Genomic DNA, 20,585 nt, shown 5'->3' with positions numbered 1-20,585 from the left:
AAAATGTCTTACTATTTAAAAAATTTGAACACTCCAAAAACTGAAGTCTTCAAAGAAGTATGGGAAACTTTACAATATAACTCATATAGCTTCTAGCCTGTCAATGAACATTATAAACAATTCCTGTTCATTGAATAAGTTCTGATTTAGAGTATTGGCATTTTACTATACAGTATTTCTTTGGGTGTTCTGCATAGATGTTAAAAAATACACAGGACTAAATTCTGTCCTCCAACATGCACATTAGAGGATAGAATTTAGTCTGTACATTACCACCTTCAAAATGAAATAAACTGTTATGTGCTTGGTGATATTATTACATGTGTTTGTATATAAGAGGTTGTGGAGATTACTATTGCACACATACACATCAAAATTATGTCTGCACGGAAATGAATTTTAGCTTTGTTAGGTATATTAAAAATCAGAATTAAATTTATGCTAACACATCTAGTACATTGCATTTTTGTGAACACTGTAACTTCAGAGATATAATATTTGACTACAAGTATCAAGTGTTCTTCTTCAAGTACTGTTCCTGTGGGTGCTCCACTTCGGGATGCATCTGCGCCTGGTGCTTTTGATCAGAGATTTTTGGTAGCAGTGCCTGTTCGACCCGTGTATGCGTCCCACACATCCTTGTGCCCCAAGGCTATATGGGGCTGCATGGGCGAACCGCCCCCAGTTCCGTCTCATCTGTGTTTGGCCTTAGACAGAGTCTACTGTGTGCCTTTTTTCTAATATTCAGCTGTTGACTATAGGTAACTATCTGAGAAAATTACCGTATAGTGTTTTAGTTTTTGAAACAATTGTTCCCTTTGTTTTTCTTTTCTTTCTTAAAAAATATTATTCATAGACAGTTATTCATTAGTTTTTCCCTGGGAATTGCAGACTCCCTGGCATTCAAGAGGTGCTTCTCCTGTCATGAGACTAGTCCAATAAGTGACAGATACTCCCAGTGTCTTTACTATCTGTGTGATATTCGTATCTCCAGTAAGTGCAAGATCTGCACTTCCTTCAAGGGTAGATCCCCCCAAAATAGAGAAATTAACTTTAAACTCCGAATAACAGACAAGCTTTATGTCGAGCTTGGGATCTAGGAGCAGAGGACCCCTCTGTACATAGACCTCCCAGTACAGTTAGTCACCAGAGATCAGTAGCGAGGTAGGTGATATCACAGCATTGAGTACATCTGTGGTACCAAAGTCCTCATCCACATCTGCCTCTAAGCAGAAGGAAGTAAGGAGTAAACTTCCAAGAAGCTCCTGATCACCGTCTCAGAAGAAGATTATGGAGACCTCAGGACCCAAGGGGAGTTCCATGCAGGTGCCAAGTGAGGCCAGTACTACAAAGGCGAAAAGGAGTCAGTATCTAAGACAGACTCGGTACCGAGTTCAGATACCCATAGCCAGAGCGACAGAGACAGAGTTGAAAAGACCAAGCATGTCCTTGAATAACACTTGGCACTGAGAAAAAAAATCAAAGGTACCAAAGACCACTCGCCTATCTACAGTACTGAGGGAATTGGGCTGACTCACTCCCATACCAAGCACTCGGGACCAGCAACATCTGTAAGGAAGCTGTTCTTCATAGGTTCCCACTTGGCCCAAATTTTGAAGCTGTTGGTACCGTGAGAGTTTAGGTACCCTAATGATCTGATAATATCTTCTGAGCAGGAGTCTCCTCTGTTATCAAGTGCTAGGGAGTTTGCCAGTGTCTAGATTTTCTCAGTCACTAATCCCTCTATTACATAGAGCAGTGTTTCTCAACCTTTTTGATTCCAGGGACCGGCTTGCTGCCTCCCTAAATTTTGTCAGGGAGATCTCAGGGATCTCAAGGACCAGTTGTTGAGAAACACTGACCTGGAGTACATTCTTGCCCTCATCTATTCTGCAAGCTGAACAGCTATCTCCTCACTTAGAGTATGTGGAAGAGGACTCAAATTTTGGTACAGCTTCCCCTACCTATTCTAGGACACTTCCTTCTTTCACTCCTACACTGACATATTACAGGATGATAGACCTCAAATAACACATAGCAGGAAAACAGGTGGCTGCCTCCACCTATGCCATTTGGGCCCCCTCAGTAGCCTTGCTGCAACTTGTGGGCATTCTATCACCAAAATTTACATTGAGGTCCTCGCAACACTGAGGGGAACAGAGAAGAGCCCATTCTGCTCAATCCCCTTTACCACCAGTGAAGAGACCTTTGAAGAGCAAAAGGCATGGGCCAATTAGGACAACACACCTCTTACTAATATTTCCTCCTTACCACCTGATGAAACTGTCATGACTCCACCATCTTCTGTGACAGATGACTCCAGGTAGTTTCAAACTGATGGAGCAGATTGCTGATACACTGTAGATTCCATTAGAGGAGGGTCAGAACTCCCACCATAAACTCCTAGATATTTTCCACACTTAGATATATATGAAGATGGCCATTCTGCTTAATGAAGCTTTTATAGAGCCCACTAACACAGTTAGGCAAACTCCATTACCACACCACCCACCTGAAAGAGGGTGGACAAAAAGTATTATGTTCCTGCTAGGGAATCGGAGTTTCTATTTTTTCACACAGCTCTGAATTCCCTAATAGTGGAGGGTGTTAATGAACAAGACAAACATCATAATTTAAAGTCCACCCCCATACAATAAGGACCATAAGAGGCTTGATCTTTTTGGTCATAATTCCTATGCTTCAGCCACACTTCAGTTCAGAAGAGCAAAATATCAGACACTCATGGCCAAATACAACTATTTAAATTATAACAAACTCAATTCTTTTATTAAGCATCTCCAAGAAGAACATCTGGACCAGTTTAGGTCCCTTATACAAAAGGATCAGCTCCTGGCAAAGACATTACGCCAGGCCTCCTTGGATGCAGCAGATACTGCAGCACAGCCTATTTCCAGTGCAGTGATCATGAGAAGAGCATCTTAGCGGCAGCTGTTGGGCTTTCCAGAAGAGATTCAGAGTATTGTTGAAGACCTCCCTTTTGATGGTCGCAAGCTATTTGCAGACTTGACAGATATATCTTTCCACACTGTGAACTCGAGAGCCATACTGTGATCCCTAGGGATTTACATTCCTGTAAATAAAATGAGATTTAGTAGGTCTCAGATGGCACAAAGAGCATGCCCAGACCCCTATTCAACATATCGTAGACCATCTGAACCCCCCAGCCAAGAGACCAAGATGCTCAAAAAATAAATTTCCTTCAGCTACAGCTACATCTTCTCAGCCATTCATGTTCTCAAAGTGACTGTTTTAATGGGTTGGTTGGAAGTCTCAACCATCCAACCAACAAAGTCTTATAGATGCAATATCTAAACTCCTTCCCTCTGTTCAAATGCTGCCTCCCCCATTTTCAGGATGCATGGAAGCATATAACTTCAGAAAAATGGGTTTTGGAAGCCATAACATCTGGTTACACTATCCATTTCAAATCTATCCCTTCTACCTATTCCCCTCTCCCATCCCTCTTCAGGGACCTCCTCTCATGATCAATTGCTAGAGCAACAGGTGACATCTCTTCTACTTATAGCTGCAATACTACCAGTTCCTGTGCAACACAGAAGAAAGGGATTCTATTCAAAGTATTCCTGATTCCCAAAAAGAATGGAGTGTGGAGGCCAGTTTTAGACCTCAGGTCTCTAAACAAATATGTAAAGTAACAAAAATCCAGGATGGTGACCATTGCAGCAATAATTCCTTCATTAGAAGTAGGAGATTGGTTCGTGACTCTTGACCTTCGACTCATTTTCATGTCACTGTTCACCCTTCACATAAGAGGTTTCTTCATTTTCTAATAAACAATGAGCACTATCAATAAAGGGTGCTCCCTTTCAGCTTATCTTCAGAACCAGGGCTTTTTTCAAAGATTTTGGCAGTAACTGCCTCACACCTATATCATTTGTGTATAATCGTTTTCCCATATTTAAACAATTGGTTGATCAGAGGCAGGTCATATCAGAAAGTGTTGATGTCAGTAGAGATCACATGTTCCCTCTTTTGAAGCCTGGGCCTTCAAATCAATCTCAGAAAGTCCATTTTGACTCCATTACAGTGTCTAGATTTCATCCGAGCTTCCCTAGATAAAGTAACAGGCAGAACATACCTACCATTCAGCAGATTTCTTGCACTTGCGAATCTCATCTCAAAGATTCAGAGCAGTCCTCAAGTAACAGTAAAAGATTGCCTTCAACTGCTGGGACATGTTAGCTTGTGTCTTTGTAGTGAAGCATACCAGATTACACCTCTGAAGTCTACAGGGATGTCTTTGAACAGTTTACAAACCAAACAAACACAGTCCAGGAAGGTTATTTTCTGTTCCCCAATGGACTCTATAATCACTCAACTGGTAGAAGGATCTGATCAAGACGTGTACAGGGGTTCCATTCTTGCAGATTCTCCTTATACATTAGTGATAACATCAGATGCTTCACTTTGGGTTGGGGGCACATCTGGCACCTTACAAGGTACAGGGAAAATGGTCACTACAAGAACAGCTTCTCAATCAATCTTTTGGAATTGAGAGCCATCAAAAATGCTTGCCTGCACTTTCTACCACTAATCAAATCTAAGTCAGTAAAGATAATGACAGAAAACATGGCATGCGTGTATTAGATCAACCATCAGTGAGGCTCACGTTCCCTGTGTCTCTGTGCCAAGGCGATAAACTCTGGAACTGGTGCATAGCCAACCACATAGTCATCTCAGCTTTTACCTCCCAGCTATTCAGAACATCATGGCAGATGACCTCAGCAGACATTTCTTTCTAAATTACAAATGAGAACTGAACTCCAGAGTCCTCCACAAGCTAGTCTTAGCCCAGGGGTTCCTGGAGGTTGATCGGTTTGCCACAGCAGCCAAAGCAAAATTCATTAGGTATTGCTCCAGAGGGGGTCTTGACCCTCTATTTAGATGTAAGCAGGTTCTGAATGAGCCTTCCTCTGACATTTAGTGATGAGCTGGAGGAAAAGACTTCAGGAACAGACCATATTTGTATAAACACACCTACCATGCCTAGGAATTCAGCAGAGTGTACTGCTTTGCCAAAGTGATCAATTTTGGCTGGTGTTGGGTTACCAAACACTTTAGTATTATGTGTAGGGATAATGAAATGTTGTTATCCTGATTATATGAGTAAAGAGCAGCAGAACTGTACTTAGCCTTCCCTGATTGCTAGGGTTCCCCTCAACTGAACCTCACTTGCTAAGCAGAGGGTAGAGATGCCAAATCCCACTAAGAGAGCGCGTGGGGATAGGTGTTTTTACCTAGTGGTGTGGGCTCTGCCTAAGGAGTCCTAGAAACCATTTAACCCCCAAGTACATTGTTTAAAGACAGTGCTAATTAGACTCAACTGAAAGTCCTTGTTTTGTTTAGTGATTACTAGAACTGAAATCACTGATAACCAGGTCTAAGTGCTAAGGTCTGATGTGGGATAGCGTTTCAGTGAAACTGCACCACCTGCACTAGCAGTGAGGTTCCCCACTAACTGCTGAAATCACTGAGAGCAGGGTTAAGTGGTGGAACCTCAAGATGTGGCATTGCAGAGGGTGCAGAAGAGAGGCAGGTGGCAGCAGAGAAGCAATGGCACAGCGCATGACAGTGCAGCAGCCCACGATGGTGGCAGGAGGCAGTGATGCAGAGTGAACAGCGGCAACTGTAAGCCTGTTGCAATGGAGTGAGAGGGACGTGACGTGTAAAAGGAACATTTGTTTGTCAGACTCTTTCACTGCAAGGTGAGCCCCAAGGCAAGGGACATTGCCTAATGTACTCTGGGGGAGGGTGTTTGGTCATGATCATGTGTGTTCAAACCATGATTATGGTGTTTTCCCAGATGTTTTGCCTAAAGTGTCCTTAGAATTTTGTATTGATCAAACCATTCAATTCCCATTCCCCCCTCCCCTCCCAAAAAAACCCAAAAAACCAGCACCGGACTACTCAAGAAGCCATATTCCCTATCCTAGTTGTCAGGAGGGCATTAGCCTTCTACCTAGACAGGACCAAACCATTTAGAAGATCTCCTAGACTATTTGTATCCGTTGCAGACAGAAACAAGGGTTTGATAATTTCAAAACAGTGGTTATCAAAATGGATCTCCAATTGCATTAAGATAAGTTATAACAGAATTCATGTTCAGTCTCCTTTGAGAGTGATAGCATATTCCACAAGAGCATCATCTATGTCTATAGTCTTACTTAAGAATGTACTAATTGCAGACCTCTGTAGATGGGCAACTTGGTCATCCGATTATATTTTTTCTAATCATTACGCCTTTGTACCTGCAGCAAAGTCACATGCAGCTGTAGACAATGCAGTTCTCTCTTCTGTATTGGACTCTGCTCTGAACCTCCCATCTCTTTAATGGGGTACTATTTGGGAGTCACCTAAAGTGGAGCACCCAAAGAGACACAACTCAAAGGAGGAGAGGTTACTCACCTTGTGCAGTATCTCAAAGAAATCCAGTTGTGTGTCCATATGGATGCTTCACTACCCACCCTCTGTCCCCTCTGCTTTGGAGTATTCCTTGTGGGTCTTTGCAGTGGAGAAGGATCTGAGGGTGGTTCACTTGTGCGGTCCCACATAACCTCAGTGTGGGGCATAAGAATGTGTAGGATGCATGAATGGGCTGAACAGGGATTGCTACCAAAAATCTCCAATCAAAGGTGCAGGTTGCAGGTGCACCCAAAGTGGGGTACCCACAGGGACACACATCTCAAATAACTCTAGTTACAGCACCAGGTGAGTAACCATGGGTGGCACATGAAACCCCCCCCCATTTGGGGAAGCTAGCCCCCTAGCTTTGCTCCTTTCACCCAAGGCCTCACCTCATCTGGCCCCCTCCAACACTGGAGCCCCAAGCCCCAGGTCACCCCAGCCTTGAGCCACTGGCCAGTCTGCCCTAGCCCCAGTCCCCACAATCAACAGCAGGAAGAAGAGCAGCACATGGGTTGGGGCCACAGGGGAAAAGTGGAACGCAGCAGGAGGGGGCAGAGGCCTCAGGATGGAGCATGGGCGGGGCCACGCCTGGCTGTTTGGGGAGGTTTAGCCTCCCCTGCCCCATGATACCCACCACCCATGTGAGTAACGTCTCCTTACTATCTCTAAAATTTAGCCTATCAACCAGTCTATAATCAGTCACAGTTTGATAGAATTAATTTCATACCAATTCCTAGAATGAATTTTTGCCAAATGGGTGATTGATCTGTGATGCTGATCTGTTATTCTTTGACAGTTCATATGAACATTTTTCTGCAGACATGGTTGAACACTAATATTTGTCATACAAGATAAAGCTGCTGGATTTACACATGGGAAGGAATAAATAAACAAAAAAACAAACACTAATGATAAGCAAAAGAAAACAGGACACCAATAAAGGAAATACAATATTATAGCATAAAATGAAAGAAAGGAAGAGGAGTAACAGGTTTTTGGCCTAGAAGAAGTGGTTCCTGTTTTATTGACTAGGACAGATCACATGAGGAAACTGGGAGGGAACTAGGATTTGTTCCTGTTGGCAGATAGTGTCCAAAATAACTGGTGAGGCTGAAACTAGCAAGGGCCACTTTCCTATTTCTGCCTTCTATTCTGTCCCTCAGGTTGATCATATTTTCAAAGCAGGAAAACTGGAACACCGTTCAAAGTTGTCACAGGCATGTCTTTTGGTAGGGGATAAGGGAAGTTTGTGTGGAAGTGAGAGAGAGAGACATCCTCTTACCTCTCGCAGCACCACCATCTTTTAAAATGAAAATCTGGGGTGTTTAATAGTACAGGGCAGGTAAGAGAAAAACCTGCATTTAACTTTCATGCTCTCTTCTAGTCCCTACCTCTTCTTTTCAAATCTAGCACTTGCCCTGCCATTTCCTTCAACTGTTTCCCCTCTGCAACATATACCCTCAGTTCACTCACACCTTCCTTCACCAGTTGACTTTATTTCCCTCTGCCCTAAACCCTACCTGCCCAGCCCATCCTCCTTCTAGTCCAGAACTTCTTTAAGTCTCCTTAGCTCCCCACAACCCCCACCTGCACAGAAACACATGCATGCACACAAATACCCCATCTCCTAACACCTCCTCTTCTTACCTAGTCTCTCCATAGTTCAGAACCAGCTCTTTATCTCTGAATTTTTGACTACCCAACATACCGCTCCTGATACAGAAAAATCCATCATCCTACTCTTGCCTTCTGTACTTAACGCCCAACACCAGAATCAGAAACCATCCGCTAAACCATATCAGACCATCCCCTAACACTTGTTGCAGGTTCTGAAGAAGCATAATCAGAAGCTCGAGAAAAGAACTCTGGCTGCAGTGAGTATGTGCACGGAACCCTATATATATTCTGAATTAACCCCACAGAAGTGTGCATTCCCTGCTTTGTGCCTTTTCCCTCAGATCCTTGTAGCCAGTGTGTTCTCTTTGAGTAGTATCCCTGTGGGTGATCCACTTTAGGTATCCATGCACCCTGCGCCTGTAATCGGAGATTTATGGTAGTGGTGCCTGGTTGGGTCACACATACGCTGATTTATCTCGTGCCACCTCAGGTGGTTACATAGCGCTGTGCAACCAACCGTCCCTTACTTCCTTCTCTACTGGTGTTGGCTTGAGTCAGAGCACTTAGCAGCGCCTGTTATCTCAATTTAGTATAAGATAAATTTAACTACTAACTATAAGCTATCAGTTAGTTAGTTACTTATACTTACCCTTACTACTTATTTTACTTTTATTAAAAAAGCAACTTTAAATTTCTTGTCAGAAAAATAAGTTTCAGTTTCAACCTATGCCTTAGAATAGTTAATTGTTCCCCTCCCCAGTATGGGACAAAAACCTCTCTGGCATGAATGTCACTGGGATTCAGACACTGCCTATCATACCTACTATCAATCCCAGTCTCTGAAGAACACACACAGTGTGTCCACTGCCTTGGTGACACACATATTTCTCAAAAGTGTTTGTACTGCCATACCTTCAAAGCCAGAGCCAGGAAGGCAAGAGATCTCCAACTAAAACTACTCATGATGGAGAAATCTCTATGACCAGCCTCGGACCCTGAATCAAGAACCCCACCCCAATCAACAATGGCAATTGGCAGCCTCTGACAAAGGTCCTGCTGTAAAAGCTCATATTAAAGAGCACTTGGCCAAGAAGGCTACAAAAAAAATGGGCTCCAACTTCACCTTCACAGGACCCAGCTAAGAAATGGCACTCCCCGACCATAGAGAGCCCATCAATACCAGTGGCACCGGGAATGTCTGACCAAGAAGCCTTACAACAGCCCAATCTATCATCCTCATCACCGGATGAAACAGTAATGCGTCCTTCTCCCATCACGGGGGACGACTTCAAGCAGTGCCAGGAACTCTTCAAAACAGTAGCAGAGTCCCAGGACTTCTCCTTAGAAGAAGTAGCTGAGTCCCAGCATAAACTACTGGATATATTCCAGACATCTACTTCATCTAAGATCTACTGATTAACGATGCTTTCATGGAGCCTGTCAAAACCATCTGGCAGACCCGAACAACAACACTTCCTTCATGTAAAAGATCCAATACAAAATATTATGTACCATCTAAGGGAATAGAATTCCTGTTTTCATATCCCACACAAAATTCCCTGAGAAGGGAAGGAAACACCACTCCAGAACCATCCCATATAACAAGGATTGGAAGAGGCTAGGTAGGCCTTTTTGGCCGCAAGGTCTATTAATCTGCGACTTTACAATTTAGGATTGCAAACTACAAAGCCCTACTATCAAAATAAACTCACACAATGTTAGAATTTATTGATAGTTCACCCGAGGACAAGGAGGAGCAATTCAGGGAAAATATTGAAGAAGGCCATCTCATTGCCAGGACAGCACTACCGGCCTCACTCAACTCCGCAGACATGGCAGCACGCTCCATTGTGACAGCAGTAGTCATGCGTTGTGCTTCATGGCTCCATCTCTCCAGGTTCCCAAGAGACGTACAGTCAACAGTCAAGGACCTCCCCTTTGAAGGCCCAAAACTATATGCAGCCAAGACAGAAGAGTCCCTTCATACCCTGAAGGACTCAAGGGCAACATTAAAATCTCTTGGCATTTATACACTTGCAAATAAGTAAAAACAGGGCAGGTATTACACACAAAGATTCCAGTCATCGCCTTACACGCAACCACAAAGACGGTACAACCAGTGACGTAAAGAAAGACGGACCAGATGACAGACACCGTCTCAACCTTCTATGTCTCAACAATCCACCTTGAGACAGCAATTTTGAAGGTGTGGTTGAGGGCATGAAACACCCACAAATTCAACCGTTGGAAACAGATACCATCTCTTGACCATTCAGAGATCGCTTGTCACCATTCCACCCAGTCTTGCAGACTATCACATCAGACAGATGAATTTTAGAAATTATTGAGACTGGTTATTCTATTCTATTTATCTTCATTCCACACATCCATGCTCCCTCCCTGTCCCCCTTTAGGGACACCTCTCACGAACACCTACTGCAACAGGTAGTAAACCACCTCATACATCTAGGTGCAGTAAAACCAGTACCAACACAGCACAGAAGGAAAGGATTTTACTCACACTATTTTCTAACACAGAAAATGACAGACAGATGGAGGGCCATCCTAGATCTAAGAAATTTCAACAAATTCATCAAAACCCATCGCTTCAAAATGGTGACATTAGCAACTATAATTCCAGCACTAGAAAGGGAGGACTGGCTCTTGGCTCTTGACCTCCAGGATGCATATTTGAATATAACAAAACACCCACCACACAGGAGACTCCCAAGGTTTGCCCTAGGAAAACACCACTTCCAGTATAAGATACTACCCTTTGGACTATCAGCCACTTCTCAGGAATTTTCCAAGGTTTCAGCAGTGGTGGCAGTGCACCTCTGCAGATGTGGAATTATGATATTCCATATCTGGATGATTGTTTAATCAAGGCACCAACACAACAGGAAGTGATAGATGCCACCTAGAGCACAATAACCCTTTTCACAAACTTAAGGTTACAACAAACACAGAAAAATCAACATTAGTACTCATCCAAAAACTGGAATTCATTGGGGCCTACCTCAGCTGTGCAAAAGCAACAGCCTTTCTACCTCATCAATGCTTCACGACATTTGTCAACCTAGTATCAACAGTGACAGACAGCCCACAGACCTCAGCCAGGACATGCCTACAACTGCTGGGACAAATGTCAGCAACAACGCTTGTCGTCAAACACGCCAGATTACACAAACATGCCAACACATGAGATGTCTGCAGGCCTGCTTCGAACAAGATATATATCACATAGACCATCTAAACATACGCCTCACAATGCCAAACAAAATAAAGAATTCCCTAAAATGGTGGACACAACCAAACACCTTTTGTGCAGGAGTCCCATTTGTACAAAAGGTCCCAACAATGACAGTCACTCCATTAATAGCATCCTTAATAGGATGGGGAGCACATTTACTCAGCCACACAGTCCAAGGTCAATGGTCCCCATCAGAATCCAACCTGCATGTAAACTTACTGGAGCTAAGAGCAGTCCACAATGCATGCAGCCACTTTCTATCACTAATCAAGGACAAAGCTATACAGATCCTCACAGTGAATGCAACTTGCATGTTTTATATAAACTGGTGGGGTGGGGGCATGATCTCATTCCCTATACACAGAAGCCATTCTGCTCTGGAATTGGTGCATCAGTCACAACATCAACATCTCAGCATCCTACCTTCTGGGATGTCAAAACACCATAGCAGATGCACTAAACAGAAGTTTCTCACAGAATCACAAGTGGAAAATGGACCCTGGAGTTCTACACAACATATTCAAACAATGAGGGTTCCCAACCTGTGATGTTCCCTAGTGCAATCTGGACTGGTATATTGCAGGGTCACCCCAATCCCCCACTTCTGGAGCCTGTCATACGCTGCTTTGTTTTGAGAACTCCCACTCCTGTACGGGCCATGCACAGCCTCCAGCAAGCAAGCTGCCCCCAACTCAGTGAGTGAGTGCTTCTAGCCAGCCAATACCCCCAGTCCCAGGTGCAACCCTAGGAATTTCCGTCTTACAATGTTCAGTGTTGCCCACTGAACACTGAAAACTCATATGTTCATTAATTTAACAAACAAATTGATATGCACCAGCCTTGTTACTCCAAGCGGAGTCTACAACACATTTCAAACCAAATGCACTACTTTAGGTAAAACAAACAAACAAATTTATTAACTACAGAAGAATTTTAAGTGGTTATAAGTCAGAGGAAAGTAAGTCGGATTTAGTCAAGATAAAGAAAAGCAAAACACATTCTAAACTAAACTTAACACTTTCTGTAACCTTACAAACTCAGGTGTTTCTCACCACAGGCTGACTGATTTCCCTTCAACCAGGCTCTCCCCTTGAGTCAGCAGTTCAGGTGCATGATGGTGTTTGTAGATGGAGGTGGAAGAGAGACAGTGCATGACCAATGTTTCCCCTTTTTAAAATGTTCCTTCTCCTCTCTGAGGCTTCCTCCCCCCAAACCCCACTTTCCAGGGGCAGGTGACAAACAATGTCCTTGTATGGTTTCATCCATGTCCTGAGTCAGTGAGCATCATCTTACCATAGTTCCAAACTGGCCCACGGAAGGGAGGTAATTCACTCAAGAGTCTCTTTGATCCTTTGTTGATACCTAAGTCCTTTGTTCCTGGAATGCTGAGCTGGGTTTGTTTTATGCATGCCTTAATGAAGTGCGAAATGCCCCTTTGCTCTGCAGAGTTTTGCCTGGATATGTTTCAGGCAATGAGGACACATCTTTGGGAATATTACATAGGGGAGCCTCATAACCATACACATGACATTGCAACAAACGTATTACTATAACAATAATGCTCAGTGCATCATGAGCGTCCAAAAACATCTTTCATGACATACTTTATATTAAACAATACACAATCATACTATAAAGGCGATCATGGGTGCAGGGTGTCACACAACCATAGACCTCCTTGCAACAGCACAGAACAACAAGTGCCCACAATTTTGCTCCAGAGCAGGACTGGGACCCCACTCTCTTGGCGATGCTCTCCTCATCAAATGGGATGTGCCTCTAATGTGTGCTTTTCCTCCGGCCCCCCTCTTAGCCCAGGTCATACACAAGATCAGGATGGACAACTCCAGATACATCCTGGTAGTCCGTATGTGGCCCAGACAAACATAATTCCTGTACCTATTAAAATGGCATCCACCTTACAACCTTCCTCTACTACCCATCTCATCTCCCAAGATGCGGGACTGGTCCACCATCCCAACTTGACAAAATTCACCTCAAGGCTTGTCTACTCCATGGCTCAGAGAAAATGAAATAACCTGTTCTGAGGAAGTAAGAAACATCTTACTAAACAGCCATAGACCAACTACCAGGAAGACATATACTCATAAATGGACATGGTTCAATACATGGTGCCAAAATAAACAAATCATACCAACATCTCCTTTATCAAGGATATTGGACTACATAGTAGAACTTTAAAAACTGAACTTAAGAATTTCACAAGCTCGATCAGAGTACACCTTGAAGCCCACACAGCGTTTCACGATAAGGTAGATGGCATTTCCATATTCACCAACCCAACAACCAAACACTTCTTCAAGGGCATCTATAATACTTACCCCAAAATGTAGGCTCCAGCTTCTACATGTGACCTCAATCTAGTCTTGCAGGAACTTATAGGAACCCCATTTGAAACACTAGCAAAGTGTTCTCTACTTCATCTATCTATGAATATGGCCTTCTTCATTGCCATCATGTCTGCTAGATGCGTGGGGGAGCTTAGGGCCCTCATGGCACACACACCCCTACACAACGTTCTTTAAAGACAAAGTCACGTTAAGACCACACTACAAATTCCTACCCAAGGTTGCCTCCCCATTCCATTTAAATCAACCCATTCACTTACCTGCGTTCTTTACAAAACCGCATGCAGACAAAAGAGAGGCAGCTTAGATGTCCATATCTTAGATGTCCAAAGAGCACTAACCTTGTATATTGAAAGAACAAAATATTTCAGAAAAATCACCAAAATTATTCATGTCTATCAAAGAACAATCTGAAGGGGAGACCATATCAAAACAGATTATCCAAATGAATATCAGAATGCATCCATTTTTGTTATCAACAACAATTATAAGCTCCATCGGGGACCCGCATACATTCTACTAGAGCACTTTCAACATCAGTAGCCTTCCTCAACAATATACCTATTATGGACGTATGCAAAGCAGCAACTTGGGTGTTAGCCCATACATTCACAAAGCATTATGCTATAGAGCAACATTCATCATCTGATGCTCTGTTCAGACTTATGGTTTTATCATCCACCATGACCACAACTCCACAGCCCCTTCCTTCCACTGAGGGGCACTGCTCTACAGTCACCTAAAGTGGAGCACCCATAGTGACACCCATCGAAGAAGAGGAGAAGGTTACTCACCCTGTGCAGTAACTGAGGTTCTTTGAGATGGCTGTCCCTGTGGGTGCTCCACTACTCTCCCTCCTCCCCTCTACTTTGGAGTTTTTCCTATAATTGAGACTGTGCTGTAGAGAAGGAACCAAGAGATGATTGGTCACACAGCACTATTTAACCGCCTGAGGTGGCACGAGACAGGGACAGCACATGTGCAACCCAACCAGGCACTGCTACCACAAATCTCTGATTACAGGCGCAGGGATCATGGACACCTAAAGTGCAGCACCCACAGGGACAACCATCTCGAAGAACTTCAGTTACTGCACAGGGTGAGTAACCTTCTCTTACAGCTCCATCAGAAATTCCATGATGGCAGCAGTTAGTACTGTTCAATGCAGTACTTCAGCTATGCTGTAATGCCTATTATTGGTGAAATTTAGCCTCATTAGCCCCTAAATGCCACCTACTTCTGATTCTTCCAATGTATATGACAGGGAAAAAACAGAACAGTAAATACCACATAAAACCATGCCAATATGGCTTGAAAGATTTATGAGTAAGGGAAGACTGATACCAAATAAATAACAGATTAAGAGCCAGCTGAGTTTATATATGTACCTTGTGCACACAAATACTCAGTGTATACCCAGTCTTTGCGCATGCGCGTGGCCAGTTAGATGCCTACCTGACCATATGTATGTGAAAATACCTGCTGTGACTGCCCCAGAGGGTATTTGGGTGTATAAATTGGGCACACACAAATTTATGTTTTACACACACACACATTATATATATATACACATGCATATGTGTATAAAATTATATATTGTATATATGTAGATAGCACTCCTGAGGACTAAGTAGCTTGTTTAGGGTGTCTAATTTCAGGACTACTGTGACACACTACTCTAAAGAGCAGCCAACTTGTATTATGATTAGACGTGGTTGAACCCAGAATATCTGATGTGCTAGAATTTTTGAGATTTCAAATAGGAGCAAAAGCAAATATTTTGTAAATTACTCGCAAAATGGACATTCCAAAAAAATGTCGGTTTCAGAAAATTTTCATGTTGGAATTTTGAAATTGTGTTGGAATTTTTATTCAAATGTTATTTTATATTTTTTGATTTTGTGGTATTTTTATATTTACATTATTTCATTACATGGTCATAGTAGTAGTACATACCATGTATTACTACTACTAACATAATAATATATAATGAATATTTCAATTATTATTTTTATTTAAAAAATAAAAGGATGGAGTACTAAAGTAGCCACTTAGGAAATATATTAAAGAACATAATGTTTTAGCCATATATGTGGAAAAACAAGAACTTTTCAGTGGCTATGGTCACATCTCTTCCATCCCAAATCTCCTCCTCTCCATGCACCCAGTGACCACTGCCCAACTGAGTGATTTAATTGTTTGCATGCATGATTTTGAAGAAGAGGAACAGGTTATGTGAAAGTGAGGTAGAGGCAACTCCCTCATCTTGATACAGGGATAGATTATCTCATAAAGAAGAGAAAATTACTGGCAGAAGAACTGAATCACTGACTGAGGGCAGTACCTAATATTCTTCTTTTCCCAGATGCAAAAAAAGGCAGGTTAAGTGCCACTTCATGAGAAGGGTCATTGGGAAAGTGGGCCGGGAACATAGGATTTGGTCATAGATTGAACATGACTTTTATATAAACCCCTTCAATAGAGCCAAAGTAAGAATCAATATCGATCATTTCAACTCTCTTCCTTTTCATAGATGTAACAGAACAGGGACATCCTTTTTATGTTAGAGCTGAATAGATTCATTTGTGCAAACACTTAGTCCAAATATATATGGACTAAAAGCAAGTATAATGATTTATAAAATCCCACTGTTGACTATAGACCCAGATAACTACCCTGATGACTGAAGAATCCCCAAGGTATGCAGATTATCTTCAGATGCATTTTGATTTCAGTGTGCTAAACAATGTTGTATAAAATATCTAGGTGTCAAACTATATTCCCTTGAAGAAAAGGCAACAAAAAACCCTAAAAAAATTACATCTACTGAGCCAGCAAAAAGTAATAACATTGTGTGTGGGAAAAATCACAGAGGTCAAATTGGCACTACTTCTATAAATTATGTTTGTGTTTCTAATCTTCCCAATGGAGATCCTTTTCAAAATTACTAGGAGAATTGCAACCTTCCATATCCTAATTTATTTGGATGAGATTAAAAAATAAAAGAGAGAGATACTTACCCAATAGCGCAGCATCTAGTTTCTTAGAGGATGGTGCAGTGCAGATCCAATAGCACTAGTGTTGGAATACGGTGGGGATAAATACAAGTATTGTAAAGAGAAGAACAAAAAAGGTTGTAAGAACATTAATTTCCCAGGCAGCAGAAACTGCCTCAAAAAAGATCTTATCTTGCTGTTTGAAACTACTACCTTTTAAAATCCGGATAAAACCAGAATTATGGCCAGCCTTTCTCCTCCTCTTTAAAACCAATTAGGTATACTTCAAATCTCCTTCCAGGAGACACTGAAGGGGAAGGGAGAAGATATAGGATTGCAGAGCATGGATTGGCCATTTAGAGAGGAGATAAAACTATATGTGGAAGAGTTATGGAAAAACATTTACTTTGGTCAGTATTGCAGCCTTTAACTATCTATAATTAAACACTTTGCCCTTAATCCATGCTCTTAATCCATAATCTCTGTCAGGTTTCTAGAGACCCCTTGCAAACTCTGAAAAAGTAATGACAAATTTCAGATCAAAGGATATCATCCCTTTTTTTTGTGTTTAGGAAAATCATCAAACTAGAAATGGAAGATAAATGTAATTATATGAAAAAATGGAGAAAATCTCTCAAAAAGGAAATTTTTATTTCAGCAGTGGTCTGATCTACCATTAGCTGCCTTCTCTTCCATCTGTGCTACTGTTACAAGATCTTGTTTCAGTTAGAACATGATAGCCTTTCAGCTGAAAAAGATTTTTAGACTTGTCAGATGCATGCTATAGAGGGTGAAATGTAATGTAACTCCCTACCTTTTTGATGGGACTGTCCTAAAGCAAAAGAACACTGATCCCAGGCTCTGTCTTTGTTATAACAGAAAAATGAGGATTTTAACTATTTTAACTATTCTGAACAAAAAGAATTGTTACTAAGATTGATAAGGAGTTAGAGTGTATCTTCTTAGGCCCTCACCCTCCTATTCAGTAACTTTTTCAGTGCTTTCAGGAATATTGTACCGTGCATTGCTTTGTTCTGGTAGTTGCATATTTGCATGCACACATGCAAATTCTGCAAAATAAATACAAAATCTTTATTCTGTTACAGATTTAGGAATATTTCATGGTTTTTTCAATTCATTTTGAAGCCAAATCAATCATATAAAACTAGAAATGTCTGTAACTGTTTTTCTTAACTTAGGGCTTGGCTAGGCAAACAGTGCATGACAAGCTGAGTTGTAAATCTACAGCATTCCAGCGTGCCACAGACTGTCTGTGTGGACCCTGCTGCTGCACACTAGAAGTTTCCACACCAGGAAATTGTCAGTGCACAACAGCAGGGTCCACACAGACACTTAGTGCATGGCACACTGGGGTGCTATAGACTGACACTCCAGCTTGCCGTGCAGTAAGTGTTTGTGTAGATGTGCATTTACGCTCATCTAAACTGAACCACGTCAAAACCACACTACATCAAACCACTGCTATTTATAAACTGAGGAAGCCAAGCTTGAACTATCCTTAACCATCTGACTTGCTGAAAACATTCAGCCTACTAGAATTAATTCATAACACCTTCTAACATATAAAAACAATTAAGAACGAACAACTTAGAACAACTGCCAACTCACTACAATTAAGACAGTTTTTTACAACCTGTTGGATTCAAAACTAATTCTGATTTACCTCAAAAAAATCAGCTCTCACTTCCAGAAACCTGATCCAGAACAATGTAAAAAATGCCAAATTGGAATAAATTCTAAGCGTCAGATTCTACTTCAAATTAACCTAACAATTGTTTCAGCTAGTTCTGATTTTTTTTGATAAAGTTAAAAGTGGTTCTGAGTTGGGATTGTCAATTCAGAATTTATTGCACCTTAGTTCCTGCTGGCATGATTCTGTCAGTTTAAGATAGCTGCAACTTGATCGGGGCGGGTTAAGAGTGTTTTTTGGCTTTAGCCCACCAAGTTAAAGCTGGTGCTAGGCTGGTTTTGGCAGACCATAATTGGCTCTGGCTTGATTCCTACTGGAAAGAGAATGCTATGGTTGAACAGATTAGACAATGAAAGAGCAGCATATAAATGTCATAAATCAAGATACTCATGCCTAAATACATTATTTTCTAGCACATATCCTGTTGCCAGCTGTTGGAATGTGAGTGATTGTGAGGCCAAAGAATTAGTATATAAGGATACAAGGTTTATGTTTACTTCCCCCACCCCCTCACTTTTCATCAAAAGCTTTTAAAAAACAGTGGTTTTGTATGTACACAGGATTTTAATGTTAGGCATAGTTACACCTCACTTGGATTTAATATCTTCATATAAGGTTTATTTATTACTCATGAGTGTGTTTTCCTATTTGACAAATGTCAGTTATACGCTTTAGATAAATTAAGATGAAGCTACTAAATGTCTACTCCCTTTTTAAAAATGCTCTTTGAAACTGGCCTGCAATAAATCGAGATTTGAATGACAATAGCAAATAAGTACCTCCTGAGATTCTGAATACCAATCAAACTATTTCACCTGCACATTTGTTTTTAGTCCAGTTTCAGTAAAGTTCAAGGGTATCCAAGTATGAAATAGCTTGTGGAGAAATTCACACTGCTTTCTTAATTTAATTTACTTGTAAAAAAAGACTGCATTAGTTCAGAAAATAGAATATTATCTTTGGCAATTTTGGTTCAAATATAGATATTAGGCCTGTTCAGACACAGGCAGAACAACAATTTGGATAGTGCCGTTTCCCCAGATTATTTTAATAGTGTGTATGAAAATATAATATAGTATACACTGTAATGTCTGCTTTTGCAGACTAGACCGTGGTGAAGTATATTTTACTTTTTAAAACTGGGGCTGGGATCTGAATTTGCCAAAAAGTGCAGTCCCACCTGAAAAGTGCTATATAAAAGTGCCATTTTCCACTTCCATAAATCTGCTTCCTGTGTGTATTCAGAATTACAGATGCATACAGTTCATAAAAAATAAAGTTTTGTTTCTTTTTACAGTATTGCAGAACCAATACAGATATGGGGAAAAGAGCTGGATTCTAACCTGCCTTTCACATCATCAATAGACTTTTTAACCAAGTTCAAATTATAGGGCTGAATTCTTCTCTTACTTATACTTACTTGGGCAACTCCAATGAATGCAATGGGGTTAGAGGTGTAATGAGGGCAGAATTTGGACCACAGATCATTATTACTGCTAAGGTTGCAAAAGGCAGAAATAAATGTATTCTACTATTATCAGATCCCAGGCTAAGTTTAGAGAGGCCAGCATTTTGGGAAAATATCCCATTGGTCCAAGTCTTGATGTCCTTCACTCAGTTTCCACTCAGTCCTTTCTCAGGCAAAATTCCCATTGAAGCTGGTTTGCCTGAGGAAGGCCTAGTAAAAACTGAGTAAGAACATCAAGAATTGGCCCCTTCAAATACTCACTGTATACAATTACTGTAAAATACTCAGTTTTTATGAGAAATATTTGGTCATTACCACAGAATTTGAAATGTTAAACAAGCAGTCACATTATCCAAAACATCATTCTTTTCTATCAAGCCACTGCTTGATTCTTGCAACTGTGTCCCTTGTGTGGACTACCTGTACCATGGGTAGCAGCGTGGGGAGGGAAGTAAGATCTGCAGAGCTGCTACGTTTCCCCTCCCATCCTGTGCAGGTGTACTGGAAAGGATGCGGTGGGGACTGGGCAAAGCCAAGGCTCCATTTTCAACACACTAGCCAGCATAGCTGTGCTACTGTGCTAAGGGGAAGAACACTGTGCACATATAGATCTGGCGCAGGGTTCTTCCTCCCCAGAGCAGAGGAGGAAGAATCACAATCTCCCTGCTGGGCTGTTCCAGATGCTATGCCTCCTCACTCTGTGCAGATCATACAGTAAGGATCT

At 41.6% G+C, this 20,585-nt stretch overlaps 1 protein-coding gene across 2 annotated transcripts in view; it reads left to right on the top strand.

The window, feature by feature from the left end:
* The window catches only part of SPATA17 (spermatogenesis associated 17), a 155,558-nt gene that overhangs the window by 125,701 nt on the left and 9,272 nt on the right, over positions 1 to 20,585 (top strand). Inside the window, exon 10 of one of the 2 annotated variants that reach the window (XM_067565403.1) lies at positions 8,274 to 8,321. The exons of the other annotated variant lie outside the window; for it this stretch is intronic. Coding sequence (XP_067421504.1) covers positions 8,274 to 8,321 — 48 coding nt within the window. The remainder of the gene's footprint in view (positions 1 to 8,273; positions 8,322 to 20,585) is intronic. 2 annotated transcript variants of the gene reach the window in all.

Source organism: Emydura macquarii, unplaced genomic scaffold (assembly GCF_026122565.2).
Source record: "Emydura macquarii macquarii isolate MOO-44397 ecotype Brisbane River unplaced genomic scaffold, CSIRO-AGI_Emac_v2 contig_2676, whole genome shotgun sequence".
Taxonomy (NCBI): Eukaryota; Metazoa; Chordata; order Testudines; family Chelidae; genus Emydura; species Emydura macquarii.
The sequence above is the reverse complement of the archived record's forward strand: the minus strand, read 5'-3'. Positions and strand labels throughout refer to the sequence as shown.